This window comes from Gracilinanus agilis, chromosome 1 (assembly GCF_016433145.1).
Source record: "Gracilinanus agilis isolate LMUSP501 chromosome 1, AgileGrace, whole genome shotgun sequence".
Taxonomy (NCBI): domain Eukaryota; kingdom Metazoa; phylum Chordata; class Mammalia; order Didelphimorphia; family Didelphidae; genus Gracilinanus; species Gracilinanus agilis.
The window spans coordinates 265,747,737-265,763,008 of record NC_058130.1 but is presented as its reverse complement, the minus strand read 5'-3'; the positions used below and the strand labels follow the sequence as shown (position 1 = coordinate 265,763,008).

Sequence of the window (15,272 nt, the reverse complement as noted above, 5' to 3'; positions counted from 1 at the left end):
CTGGGATCCTTTTCTATAAAGCTGTTTAATTCTAATTGTAGTTTTACCAAATAATCTTTGGCTAATTTAAAGGAATGAGTGCAGAGGCTGAGAAATTGATCTGAGCTTCTGATTGGAAACTCTGATACCAAAGTAATTCAATCTATTAAAAGACAAATCCTCTCAAACTCCACAGTAACTTTCCTGGGGACCTCGATCTATATCTTACAAATCTCATGCCTCAGAAAATCTCAGGATTTGGAATGAAAAAATCTGGGTTTGAATCACTGTATTGTCATTTACTATTGACACTGACCTGGAGCCTCAGTTTCTTTCCATATAAAATGCAGGGTCTGGAAGATGCCTTCCAGTTCTAGGATTCTCTAAAGCATACTCTGAATAAGTGACTATACCAGGAGCTTCTTCAGGTCACCTCGGCCAAGTCACTTATCTCAGTAGTGCCAGGTGACTAGGCTATTCCTTCCTCCCTCTCACTCACTTCTCAACTCCAACCCCGAGCCAAGTAGAGGCATTAAAGAGAAGCCCTGACCCCTTTCACCTTTCCACAAGCAAAATACAAAAAAATCAGCCTCGGAGATGGCCCAACTCTTCCTTTTCCCTCCCCGAACCCTATAGCTTCTCTACCCTTAAGGAAATAGGAAAACCGCAAAACCCTACTGGTTGAGACCGCACAAAAGAGTCAGCGACCCCCCACAGAGCCAATGGCCACGTAAGGATGTAGGACCCGCAGGCTCGGCCCGGGACTTCGCTATAAAACAGGAACAGTCGGATCATGGGTCCAGTATTCTGACAACGCGAACCCTAAGTTCCCTTGGAGGTCCCGCTTTTCTCAGGTTGCTGCTGAGACACTCAGGTAAGGACTGGGCGAGCTGTGGTTCCCGGTTCCAGGGCAGAAGGGGAGAATTTGGGGGCTCCGAAAGAGGCAAACTCCTTTGGCTCTTTGGTGGCACCCCTGGCACGGCACGGGAGACAGGAAAAGAGAACAACTGAGCTTAGACTTGAGAAGAGTTTGTTGTTGTTGTTAATGATGCTGCTGTTGCTGACTGAGCAACCTTCTGCAGACTGGCAGATGCGTCCCGGGGTAGAGCCTGGCTCTTTGGAGCGCAGAAGTCCAGGTGTGTGTGTGTGTGTGTGTGTGTGTGTGTGTGTGTGTGTGTGTGTTGAGTTCAGCTGGAATGGGGGATGGGGTGATGAAGTTTAGGACGATATCCTCCCTGAAACCGGACAAATAATTAGCATCTACACTTTCCAGGAAAGTTGTTACAAGACTCAAGAGTGAACATCTGTAAAACGCTCCGCAAATCTTAAAAACGCTAAAACAATGTTTGCCTTCGTTTTTAATTCCATTATTAATGGTTAAAAAAGCTCTTGGACCCCGGGGTGTGTTTTTGGCCAGCACTTACTTAATGGGAGAGGAGACGGCCAGGGGGAGGGGGAGATGGAGGAGGGTTGTCTGTTTGGTTGAATTTTGGGATGAGGAATGGTCTCCCCAGGAGGAAACTGAATTTCTCGGATTGATTCATGGGGCATCAGCTAACATCCCTGGGCTAGGGTTTGGGAATGGGGGACCCGTGTTTGTGTACCTGGTTCTGTCGGTTGCTCCAGAAAGGAGAAAGAACTCCTTCCTGGGCCTGCTGGAAAGGCTCCTGAGGATGCAGAGCAAAGCGCACCCCTACACATCCCCCAGCCACGCCCAGAGGATGGGGCCTGAGAGGAGTGGCTCTAGGCCGAGTCCCTTCTGCTTGGCTGGCATTGTTGGGGGTCCTGGCTCACATGGGCGCCTCCACGTGGCCTCCTTTCCCATCTTGCAGAGGTGGAGCATGCTAGGAGAGAAGGAGGGAAGAATTTTTTTTTGGATGCTGGAGGTTCAGATACCCAGAATTTGGGAGCTTTTAGCAAACTGGGCGGCCTCCTACCAGTGCCAGCCGCTTCCTTGTCCATTTCTGTAAATAGACAGATTTTGGCTTCCTGGGTCTTTCTATAGATCTAAGGCTAATAGGAGCTGAGAGTCTGTAGGTGCGTATTCCCTCTCCCATTCCCTCCAACAGCACCCTTTATCCTCTATGGGATCATAGATTTAGAGCTAGAAGGGACCCTAGGGAAACTGCCCTGAGGTGAAGTGATAAGCCCATAAGGTAGTAAATCCCAGAAGTTATGATGGAATCCAGGCATCTTGTCACCAAATCCAACACTTTCTCTACTCTGCAGGTTATTATGTGGCACTTGGCCTTGCTTTCTGAATCGTTTTGAGTTATAGAAAAAGAGGCTTAGAGGTGAAAAAATTCATTTATTCAGTGAACATTTATTTGGCACCTACTATGTGCTAGGCACTGTGCTAAGCACTGGGACTATAAAGAGGCTAAAGACAGTCCTTGCACTTAGTAAAAGAGTCATCTTGCCTACTTTTGCTAGAAAACATCCACAATTACTGAGAAAAAATTTTAACACTCTTGTCCTATATAGAAGTGCTCAAAAATATATACCTATATATTGGACAAGAGTAGTCAGATTTTTAATCAATATTAAATACATTTAGTTGCATCGATTATGCATGTACTACTGTGCTAATAATTTTATTCAGTAAATGGAGCAGCTAAGTGGCTCAGTGGATTGAAAGCCAGGTCTAGAGACTGGAGGTCCTAGGTTTAAATTTACTATTCTTCTTCCTTGGAACGAATACACAGTATTGATTCTAAGGCAAGGTAAGGATTTAAAAAAATAAAATATCAGATAAAAATGAAATGAGATTCTAGGGGCAATAGAGCCTCTGAAATATTCCTGGAAAGAGTAAGTGCAAAATAGTCAGATGTGACCTTTTAAATCATTTTGGTTGCTGTGTGAGGATAGGATGGAGTGGAGGAAGTCTTGAGGCAAAGGAGAGACAAATGAGAAAGCTATTGCAAGAAGTAGGTATAATATATACACAATAGATAAGAGCTCCAGGCATAGAGTCTACAGATCTAGGTTCAAATGAGGCCTCAGATGCTGTATGACCCTTGGCTCATCATTTAACCCTTATTGCCTCTCCCTTGCCACTCTTCTGTCTTAGAATTGATATTAAGACTGAAGGCAAGGGTTTAAATTCAAGGAAAAAAAAGGTTACAAAAGTCAAGTGGTGAGATGATAAGGTGTTGTGAAGACCAATGAGAGATGCTTTGGCAACTGATTGATATATGGGTTGAGGGGGAGCTAAAAATTGAGAACATGGGATGACTGAAGGATGATGGTGCCCTTGACAATAAAAGCTGTGTGGAAAAAAAAGAATTATTTTGTTCCTCTCAGGGTGAGATTTCATTAGAGAAGGAAAACCTGTTTAGGAGTTCAGAATAACATCTCAAGGACATTTTGTTATTGCCATAGGCCCAGTGTGTTGAGAGATCTCTTCTCTCCAGGACAGCAAACCATGAGGCTATTCTACCTCCTTCTCTCCTCTGACCTTTAGAAGTCAGAAGAATCCCTCCAGAAGACATAGCTACCTCTTCCTAACTTCCCCCTCACCTGGTGGAACTCATGATAGCACTCATGCTATGTAACTTTGGTTTCTGATTCGCTAGTCTTTCACACCTAGATTGTAAGTTCTTCCTCAGACCATGGGTATCAAACAGCAGAATGGGGGTTTGTGTTAGGAATCTATAAAATGCTTATATCTGCACCCACGTGTTGAGCATCAGCCATTAGGGTGTGACCCCTTCTCATGAGAAAGGTTTAACCTCGCTTCTGTTCACTGCACACACAAGCACATATATGTTATATGAATATTTCATGAAATAAATTTTGTTATTCTCCTGGGAAGATTGTGCATTTCCCAGAGAACCAAAGAGCTTGAACTTTTTGATTTGTTTGATTTTAATCATAGATATTTTATTTCTGTTCTGCCATTTTTTTCTCTTTTAAGGTTGGGAACATGAATTTCTACCTGTGTTTAGCTTCTCTATGCTTGGGATTAGTGGTTGCGGCTCCTCAATTTGACCGGGCTTTAGATTCTCAGTGGGACCAATGGAAGGCACAATATGAGAAGACCTATGAAGTGGTAATCTTTTAACTATTTTTTACCCTGGCAGTGTGTGCATACATCTCCCAGGTGGTCTAATGAAATGACCTTTCCCCAGAAGCCAATGATTCACTCTGCAAGAGCTCAGTGTGCTCAAGATTGCTGCTTTTCCCACATAAGGTTGGGGAAGGAATGTCTTATATCATCACAGCTTGGAACCCCTTCTCAGAAATGAATTTTCTGGGATATGAGACAATATTTAAATGTAGTCAACATCCCAACTGTGCTAACCTACTTATTGAAAGTGGATTTGGTCTGAAGAAAGTTTAACTTGTATGCATGATACAAAAGCTTATTGATGACTTCAAATCTGGCCTCAGATACTTCCTAACTATGTGACCTTGGGCAAGTCACTTAACCCCCATTGCCTAGCCCTTACTGCCCTTTTGCCTTAGAAACAATATATAGTCTTCATTCTAAGACAGAAAATAAAAGATTTTTTTTAAAGCCTTGTTGAACCTTACTTTTTTTTGTACTTTCTTTCAGAATGAAGATAATTGGAGGAGAGCAACCTGGGAGAAGAATTTGAAAATGATTGAAGCACACAATCTGGAGTACAGCACTGGCAAACAGAGTTTCCAGATGCGAATGAACAAGTTTGGTGACATGGTGGGTGTATCTGCTAATTCTGAGAAGTGGATTCTTTTTTGCTCCCAATACACTTAATATAAGACACCTTTCTTTTCATTTTAGACCACTGAAGAATTCAAACAATTGTTGAATGGCTATAACTTCAATGCATCACAGAGGAGGACCAAAGGATCTCGCCTTCGTGAACCTCTCATTGCACAGATCCCTGAATCTGTAGATTGGAGAGAGAAAGGCTATGTAACTCCTGTTAAGGATCAGGTATTAAACTTGTTCAAGTTTTGTCCATAGGTAACTCTGATAAAGATCAGTGAGGATTTTGATAAAACATTTAAATAATGGGACTTCAGATAAGCTCTGTGATTGAGTTCTCTTTCATTGTTTTGAGACTGTTCAGATCTGTCTTAAAAAGCTTTCTAGATTTTTCATATGAACTAACTCACCTTCATTTTGACTTTCAGGGTCAATGTGGTTCTTGTTGGGCATTTAGTGCCACTGGCGCCATTGAAGGTCAGTGGTTCCGTAAAACTGGCAAACTTATTTCACTTAGTGAACAGAACTTGGTTGACTGCTCTTCTTCTGAAGGCAATGATGGCTGTTGTGGTGGTTTTGTGAACAGTGCCTTCCAATATGTGAAGGAAAATGGCGGCATTGATACAGAGGAGTGCTATCCTTATGATGAAGAGGTAAACATCCTCATCATTTTCATTTAGGCTATATTTGAATGGAAAGACTCATTTTGGGGAAATAGGAGTTGGGGAGACCTGTAAAAAAGAATGTGAAGAAAAATGGAGGCTTTGATACAAGAGGAATCATCTCTATTGGAAGGGAAAACATAGTTATTAGATACCCCATCATTTTGGTTTAGCTATGTTAGAATAGAGAGACTCATTTCAAGGGAAGGAGAACTGAGGAGGCTTATAGAGACAGCAGATTTAAATACTCGCCTCCCTAATCAAACCTCAGAATCTATAGCTGAATCCAAAATATATCAGCAATTAAAATTAGTGCCTTTCACTATGTATCTGGCTAGAAATATTAAAATATTTTAAAATATTATATATTAAATTGAAATTAAATTAAAAATTTTATTTAATATTTAAAGTTTAAAAAATTTTTAAATAATATTATAAGCAGTTATGAGTAGCCCAGGTGGACCAGTAGATAGACCATTAGACTCATCTTCTTCAGTTTAAATCTGGCCTCAGTCCCTACTAACCTTGTTTGACCGTAGGCAAGGTATATAAATACTTGCGTTAGTTTCTTCATCTGAAAAATGTGCTGGAGAAGGTCAGTATATTACCAAGACAACTCCCAAAAGAGTCAGACACAGGACTGAGATGATCAATCAACAAAAACAAACATTTATATATAAAGCACATGAAGAAAATTTGCATACTGGATTATCTCAGGTTAAGAGTCAGAGAGCATTTTATATATTATCTAGTCAGACATCTTCATTTTACAGGTGGGAAAATTGAGGTCTTGAAATCATTAGAGTATGGCCTCAGACACTTCTAGCTGTGTGACCCTGTTCAAGTCACTTAACCCCCATTGTCTGCCCTTTATCACTCTTCAACCACCCACATCTAGCTATTTTCTTGAGCTGTTAATACATTTCCTGGGAAAACATTGCCCATTGATTTATTAATTTTGTGACCATCAATTTTAAGTTCATTAAATTTAAAACACTTCAATAAAAGCTACTAAATTTAAATTTAAAATTTAAGACCATTTCTCTATTTCATTTAAAAAGGTTAAAATATGCAAATACCAGCCAGAATGCTCTGGTGCTAATATCACTGGATTTGTAGACATTCCATCTGGGCAAGAAAGAGCACTCATGGAGGCTGTAGCAACTGAGGGTCCCATTTCAGTTAATATTGATTCAGAAAAAAAATCCTTCCGGTTCTATCACTCTGGTAAGCATTTGTTCTTTGTTATTTCTATAATAATACACTTAACCAAATTACTGCCATTCCTTAGTATTTCTCAAGCTAACATTTCACTTCAATATCTTAGGTGTTTATTTTGAACCACAATGCAGCAGTTCTTTCCTGACTCATGCTGTGCTGGTTGTGGGCTATGGTTCAGAAGGAATAGATGGAAAGAAATACTGGATTGTCAAGAACAGGTAAATTAACTCCTAAAAATACTTTTTTTTACCTGAAACATCATTAATCTGCTTGTTGCCAGATTTTTGGTTATTTAATTATGAAGGAAGAGGGACGAGGAGGAAAAATAGTGGTCCCCTTTTTCATTGTCTAAAATTCCTGGCAGCTAGGTGGCCCAGTGGATAGGGATAGAGCACTTGCCTTTGAATTTGGAAGACTCGTCTTCATGAGTTCAAATGCAGCCTCAGACATGGAACTTACTTAGTCATATGTCCCTGGTCAAGACACCTTTACCCCATTTTGCCTCCCTTCCTCATCTAGGAAGGAAATGGTAAACCATTCCAGTGTCTTTGCCAAGAAAATCCAGTATTAGAATCACACAAAATCAGACATGACTGAAGAACAAAGTTTTGTGAAATGGGTAAAGGATGGATGTTTACAGTTGGAAACGCTGCCTTATTTATTTTTTAGCATCCAGAGTATTCTCCAATGGTTCTTCATTGGTTCCATTAATCACTGATGACTAGACAGTGCAAAAGATTTCTGGTTGGTAATGATCAGCTTCTTGGACTGTTCTAATACTGCTAATTGTCAGAACTTAGAAAAATCTTAAAAGCACTCGTAGAGTGTGAGCAGCTGTCACTGATGCCACCAGCAGGCATTTTCATTGCTTTCTGGAAAGTCCAGCTCACTTCCAGTTTCAGTCACATTGCGTGTCAGAATGCTTGCTTTGTTTCCAAAAAGTAAAAATTTTCTTTTGGATGGTCCTCTCTCTGATACTTGAAATGTATTTTCTCTGCAGCTGGAGTGAAGTGTGGGGTGACCACGGGTACATTCTGATGGCCAAGGACGAGAATAACCACTGTGGAATAGCGACAGCAGCCAGCTACCCTGAAGTGTGATTTGATTGCAGGAGATCCACTTCGGAAAGATTTAAAAACAGGATCCAACCTGTATTGTTTGGAATAAAACACTTGGATGTAGCCCAGGATCCAAATTACAATTTGAGTTCCTTGTGACATTTTTACATTTCTGAAATGTAAACACTATTTTGTTATAAATTGCTTATAATATTTGCTTAATTCAAAGACTTATAAATTTTCATTTTAAAATTGTATGTATAAGCCTTTACCTTTTAAAATGAACCTCAATACATTGTATATGCACTTTGGGAGAGCTGACTGAGAAGAGAATTGGGTTTCTAATTTTTTTGCCATAGAGTGGGGAATCAATCAGTGGCTACAAATAGTTTCTGGGATTGAATCTAACGTATTGTACTCTACCTCGTTACAACGTTAAAGACATATCAATGACTCCAACTGGCTTGGACATTACTTCAGTACCTTGAAAAGCAAAACATAGGAAGTTACACGTCCACTTTACAGGAGCCATTAGTAATTGATGTATAAGCTTGTTACCTGTTAATTATGTGACTATAAAAATATGTATAGGCCTACTCAAGTTACATGGAGCAAGGACAATCCCATATTTCTAAGTTCTAAAGGGTTTTTCAAAACATCCTAGACATAATATTACAATGAGAGCTCCTATAGTCTAAAGGTTACTGTTAAGAGTGATTATTACCTCTGCATCTTTTTCCATCACAAGCTTAAGGTTTTTGAATAAAATGGTATAAATTTTATTTTAGCATTGGAACAAATTTTATTTATCCAGTTTAATCTAGTCCTAATAATAGCTTACTTATGTCACTCTTTTAAAAGTGTTCAAATGTCTTCATGTATGATCAATCAATAAACATTTATTAATCACAATGTGACAGGAACTGTGTTTAAAGTGCTGGGGATGCAAATATGAAAAAAAAAGGCAGTCACTGCATTCAAGGAACTTACAATCTAATTGGGGACTGCAACACAAAAATAATCTGATAAGGGCTTGGGAGAGGCTGCAGAGAAATGTAGAAAAGTCAGAAACTAGTCCTTACTCAGATACTTCCTACTTGTATGGCCCTGGGCAAGCCACTTAATTCCCTTTGCCTAACTCTTACTATTCTTTTGCCTTATAACCAATACACAGTATTGAATCTAAGACAGAAGGTAAGGGTTTTTTTTAAAAAATAAATAAATAAAAATTTGTATTTTGTAAGAAATAGATCTTAGAAATCCTAAAACATCAGACTAGAAGAAGGAAAATATGAATTCCTCTCCCCATGTGCATTCTATAAACACTAGGTGCCCATGTATACAGACTATTTGCTTAAGCACTAGGGGAGATAAAAGGTTTAAAAATTAAGAGGCCCCTGATCTCATGGAGTGTTGTGGGAATGAGAAGTAAAAGCAGCTCAACACACAGAATCACATGCAAAGGGCATTAGTAAGTTGTAAGACAAAATGCTACATGAGACGTAAGGAGGCATTCTTGCAAGATGTGGTATTTTAATTTATATTTAACAGATAACTGTGAATTCAACTGTTGTAGAAGAGACAAAAAGAGTGTGCCTGACCCATAGAGGCAAAAGGGAAAAGAGTAATTGTGTTTGATAGAGAGACCTTTTGGCTGAATCTGGAAGACAGAGATAAAGCTGGAATCAAGGTGGCTTTGTAGGAAATCATAAATGTCAAGAAAGGGAATTTGGAAAGCAGGAGAGTGGCATGACCATATCTCTGTGTAAGATTATTTTGGCAACAATACGAAAGACAGATTATGGGGGTGGTGAAGTGGATTGAGAGCTAGAACTAGAAATGGAAGATCCTGGGTGTAAATATAGTCTCAAACACTTCCTAGCTGTGTGACCCTGGGCAAGTCACTTAACCCCCAATGCCTAGCCCTTACCACTCCTCTGACATGGAACCAAAACATAGTATTTATTCTAGGACAGAAGGTAAGGGTTTTTAAAACAAAATTGGAGGGAGTAGATGGAGGAAGATTGTTCCATTCCTAATGCATTGTCACTTATTTTTTTCATTGTGGTTATGAAACTCTACAAGTTCTCTTTTCCATGGATGATTGAACAATGAATGCTAAGCATTTTGAATTGGGTATAACAGAAAATACTATCCTACAAACAGGACTAGTTTTGGTTGGGTGGAAACTTAGTGTTATTTTTTGGAGAGCCACACTTTCTCACCCACATTTCCTCTTGCATTGCAAATAAACTTATCATTATTTCTGTCTGTGAACAAATGAGTGAAATATACTCACTCATTTCTACCTGAAAACTCTTAACAGATATTCAGGAAACTGCTATTCATTTACAAAATTTTATTAGATATATAAAAAGATAGATGATTGGGTTCTGTTTAAAGTTGTTATTGAAAACTACAGTACTCACTTTTTAAAAAAAACACTTTTCTTTGCAAAAAAAATTGTTGGATAAAAATAATTATCATAGAAAGCATTATAAAATAAGTGGTGCTCTTGGCAGCTGCAGAGAATATATATTCCCTCTCCCTGATGGTTTTGGGAGTTGAAGCTGAGTGGCTAAGGAAATCCTTAAATGTCATACTTAAATTGTGATGGTGAAATACTCAGGACCCCTCAGATGAATTGGGATGAAGCTGCTACACCCAAATCCAATGTAACAGTGTCCCAGGAATAAGTAGATTAATGAATAAACTGTAATTTGTATTTCACAGTTCCTCTATCCACTTATCCTGGCCTGTAGTATGGATAAACTCTATATCTGACTGTGCCTTAATTTATAGATTGAATAATCCCTCTTCTAACAGATCCCTAAAGATATGTTGATAATCCTTAAGGTAAAGATGACATCCACCTAAGTTAGTTTCAGGATTTAATGATAACAAACTTAGGGAAAGGGAAGCAGGGAAGTGAAGGTAACAAGTGCTCCAGGAAAACTTGGCTAAAGCTACAGATGATCAGGTGAATATTAGCTTGAAGGTAATCAGGGTTTGAGAATAGTAGTTGCAGAGGTTTATCTTTCTCCTTTGCAACCTAGCCAGGCCAGGCTGCTCAACCTGAACCAGGCTATTTGACAGTATTGATGGTGCTTCTTCTTAGATGATTAATTATTAGGGTTTATGGTACAGATTCACACAGGATTGGATCTAAGGTGTTGATCAGTAATGGCTGCTGGTAACCTAAATTGATTTGGCCCACCCAACCACAACCTCCCACCAAAATCCCTTCTCCAGAATGAGACCCTGTCTTCAGTCTCACAGCTCCTTATATACCCTCTCCAGGAACTGTTTTTTCATTCCTGGCTCGTGCCAATCTTCGGTTCATTCCAAATACTAAACCACTACATGTCAATTATTTTGCCATCCATTTTGTATAGTAGAAATGATATTACGAAAGTATACCTTCAACACCTCCCTAGACTCCTTTGTAAGAGTGAGAGGTCCAGTGTATGAAGTATTACATAGTGTAAAGATTAAAATTAATATATAATTACTATTATATTTTATAAATTTTATTAATAATAACTCAAGTAAAAAAGCTAGCTAATCCAGCCTAATCACAAGAGAAGAGAGAGCAAGAGGCGGAGTTTCAGAACTTATAAACAGTAACATAAAGATGCTTGTAAATGAAAGGAAAAGGATGCTGGGAAATACTGAAGGAATTTTGAGGGATGAAGTCCAGGGTAGAACATTCTAACAACACATTAGTCTGTCAGATTTTTTGAGTATTCTAATTAATTCTGCTGATATTTCTTCTCTTTTTCCTCTAAAAAAATTCTCTGATACAAAGAATGACTCCTTGGGAAGAGACAAGGGAGAAATTCAACTGGGTTGAAGCAAAAGATCATTTTGAAAACCTTTTAAATAAAAGAAAGTATATCTCCTATGTGTAGACAACAATTAGTCACACAAAGAATGTTCTTTAGGTTTGTCCTCCAATGACACACCTGTGTGAAAAAATCATCTCTACTCTGCCCTCCTGGAAGAAATTCAATGGGCCCAACCAGTTGATGTTTCTTCAACAGTTTGTATTTGATGTGCAGGACCAATTGAACCCACTTGCAAATGAGGAGGATCTAAGGCATAGCGTTCAGCAGCTGCACAACACAGGAGAAGTAAGTAGTCCACAATGGGAACTAAAGAAAGTTAAGAAGCCTCTCTCTTCTGTGATATGTTTGTTTGCTTTTCTTGAAAAGTCAGTATTTGCAGGTTTGGAAAGGGCCTAATCTGTTCACATTTTTTTTAAAGCTCCTGGATATAGAGGGCAGCTAGGTGGCAGAGTGGATAAAGTACCAGGCCTAGAGTTGGGGAAGACTTGGCTTCAGATCTGATTTCAGATTTTCTACCTGGGTGATCCTGGGCAAGTCACATAGCAAGACAGAAAATATAATTATAAAAATAAATTTAAAGACTTTTGGATATAGAGTGATGACCATTTGTAGCAGAGAGAGAGTAAAGAGAGAGATAGAAAGACTAAAAACATATATTGTATATGTTTACATGTAATGTATAAATAATTGATGCTTGATGGTAGACTTATTATTTAATATTCAAGTAACAAATATTATTTTTATTATAGTTATATTTACATGTTTAGTGACTATAGAATATTTAAAAATATTTTTGACAAATAATGAAATTTGTATATAAAAATGTAAATTCTGAGAGTTGTACACAGTTTTAATTATGAACAAATATATACAAAAATAAATTTAAAAATTCTAATTCAGAATATAGTTCAGCTGGCTTGGCATCTGCCTTTCATACTTAAGATTGCACTGGGCAAATACTCATCACAGAGGAAGATGAGGAAATCAGTTCAATGACAGAGACTTCATTCAAGTCTGCCTTTGTGCATGTCAGGAAGATGCCACGTCCTCCCTGTAGACTAGAACTTCTTAATCTTTTTTGTATCACAAACTCGTTTTGTAGTCTGCTAAAATCTGTGGACCTCATCTCAGAATAACGTTTTCAAATACATAAAATGAAATGTAGAAGATTACAAAGGAACTGATTATTTGAAATACAATTGTGGAAAAAATGACTTTTTAATTAATGGAAAACAGGTTAAGAAGTCCTAACTGAGGGCAGCTTAATAGGCACAGTGGGAAGAGTGCCAGACCTGAAGTCAGGAAGACCTGGATTCAAATCTGGCCTCAGACAGTCCCCATCAGTTTGACTGTGGGCAAGTCACTTAATCCCAACTGCCTAGCCCATTGATGGCAAACCTATGGCACAAATGCCAAAGATGGCATGAAGAGACCTCTTTGTGGGCACATGTACCATTGCCTATCAGAGTTAGTTACTAGAAAGGCAGAGGGACTTGGGCAGAACTGCTTCTCTCTCCTTTTCCACACACACCTCTTATCACCTGTCCCTCTGACAAGCAGCCCAATGGGAGCACTTGAGCCACTCTCCTCCCTTTCTCTTCCCCCTGTCTGGGGTAAGGAGCAGAGGCCTGCACTAGGTGTCTGGGGATGGGGTAAGGCATGGCACACGGACTCTAAAAGTTTCACTATCACTTGCCTAGTCTTGTCCTTTTATCTTAGAGTTGTGACTAAGACGGAAAGTAAGAGTTTTTTAAAAGAAGTCTGACTCAAGGATGTATTTTCCCTCTATATTCATGAAAGAAAAAATTTCTACATTTGTGCTAACCCAATCCATTCTCTGGCCAAGTATTTCTGGGCTTAGAGGCAGATAGCTACTGACATGAGCACTAATGCCACATTGGCATCCCCTAACAAACATCTTGTGAATTGAAATTATGTCATATCACAGCCCTGTATTATGACCAAGTAGACACAGTTGTTTGGCTAATTTCTCAACTCTGTTCCTAGGCTTAGGGAAAACTGAGCTGTGTGATTTGAAGTGGGAACTATTCAAGAAAAGTTCCCTAAGTTTCAGATGTTTAACTTTATTGGTAGAGGATTTGACAAGGGAACTCAAAGAAGTTTATTTTGTTACCTCTGATGTAAAAAAAGAAAAAGTGTTTAGAAAGGAGGTTGAGTTCAAAATATACTTTGAATTTTTAGGATAAATCATTACTCTCCTAATGCTGATGGTGATTGAAAATTGACTGTGTTTCAAAGCCTATTAATTGGCAATTCACAAATCTTCCCCCATTTTTAGTGACAGTATCAATTAAATAAGAAAAAAGAAAGATTAGAAAATATTTGTGTAAGGGCTAAACTTCAGGTGAGCCGTTCCAAGTATGATTCGAAAAACTACAAAAATTCTGGTGCCATGCTTCAAAATGATATCATCTAAGATAGACCCAATTGATTCATGATGAACAGATGAAGCAGTACTGTGTGTATAAAGCAAACATAATTTCCATAGATGAGCTAGTGAAGGACAAATAGATATATTATTCAACATTTGTCTCCTGGTTGAGTTCACATCTATGAAACATCTCAGAGCCTGTACCTGAAAGTTCTTAAGGGACATATTCAAGAAATTATTATTCACTTTCATTAAGTAGTAAAAATAAAAATTCTCGACACTGAAGTGGCCGGGTTAAGATGGAGGCAGAGTAAAAAGCAGCTCTTAACCTCTCCTAACATAAACATACAGGACTCCTCAAGGGGACATAAAAACAAATCCAGACGAACGGAGGGACCCCACAACAGGGCACAGCTTGGAAGGTACGTGGAATCGGGGCATTTCCATGCTATAAAGGGGTGAAACAGCTCTCACTAAATCGCAGGCTGAGCAACCACCACCTCCTTCCCCCTCCACACACACCACCTATAACTCCAAAGCCAGCTAAAAAGAAATAGAGCAAGTTTGGGGCACCCATTGAGTCATTGGCAGCTCCAGGGCCTGTTCCTGAGAGCAGCAAGATTTAGGACCCCAAAAAGCTGAGGAACGCGCACGAACTTTGAGTTCAGACACGGAGCACAGGCCAAGGCTTTAACTCCTTGTATATTTGAGTAATTAGACCCCTGTCTGAGTTTTTCGTTATAAAGATTTTTTCCCAATTTGTTGTTTCCCTCCTGATTTTGACTACATTGTTTTTGTTTGTACAAAAGCTTTTTAGTTTAATATAATCAAAACCATTTAATTTACATTTTGTAATTTTTTCTAACTCTTGCTTGGTTTTAAAGTCTTTCCTTTCCCAGAGATCTGACAAGTATACTATTCTGTGTTCACTTAACTTATTTATAGTTTCCCTCTTTATATTCAAGTCATTCACCCATTCTGAATTTCTCTTGGTGTAGGGTGTGAGATGTTGATCTAAACCTAATCTCTCCCATATTGTTTTCCAAATTTCCCAGCAGTTTTTTTCAAATAGTGGATTCATGTCCCAAAAGTTGGGCTCTTTGGGTTTATCATACACTGTCTTGCTGATGTCATTTACCCCAAGTCTATTCCATTGATCCTCCTCTCTGTCTCTTAGCCAGTACCATATTGTTTTGATGACTGCTGCTTTATAGTATAGTTTAATATCTGGTACTGCTAGGCCCCCTTCCTTCACATTTTTTTTCATTATTTCCCTTCATATTCTTGATCTTTTGTTATTCCAAATGAAATTTGTTATAGTTTTTCCTAATTAAGTAAAGAAGTTTTTTGGTAGCTTGATAGGTATGGCGCTAAATAGGTAAATTAATTTGGGTAGAATTGTCATTTTTATTATGTTAG

At 38.6% G+C, this 15,272-nt stretch overlaps 1 protein-coding gene across 1 annotated transcript; it reads left to right on the top strand.

The window, feature by feature from the left end:
* The first annotated feature begins 3,904 nt into the window (after positions 1 to 3,904).
* On the top strand, positions 3,905 to 7,655 carry LOC123231299 (procathepsin L-like). Its single transcript, XM_044657561.1, has 7 exons — positions 3,905 to 4,030; positions 4,538 to 4,660; positions 4,745 to 4,900; positions 5,101 to 5,325; positions 6,396 to 6,561; positions 6,662 to 6,773; positions 7,556 to 7,655. The coding sequence occupies exons 1-7, from the start codon at positions 3,905 to 3,907 to the stop codon at positions 7,653 to 7,655; spliced, it is 1,008 nt and encodes a 335-aa protein (XP_044513496.1).
* Positions 7,656 to 15,272: the final 7,617 nt, after the last annotated feature.

Coding starts and splice junctions, on each gene's coding strand:
- LOC123231299 (XM_044657561.1), top strand. CDS start 3,905: ATGAATTTCTACCTGTGTTTAGCTTCTCTATGCTTGGGATTAGTGGTT. Junction 4,901..5,100: donor TAACTCCTGTTAAGGATCAG/GTATTAAACTTG, acceptor TTTGACTTTCAG/GGTCAATGTGGTTCTTGTTG. Junction 6,774..7,555: donor TACTGGATTGTCAAGAACAG/GTAAATTAACTC, acceptor TTTTCTCTGCAG/CTGGAGTGAAGTGTGGGGTG.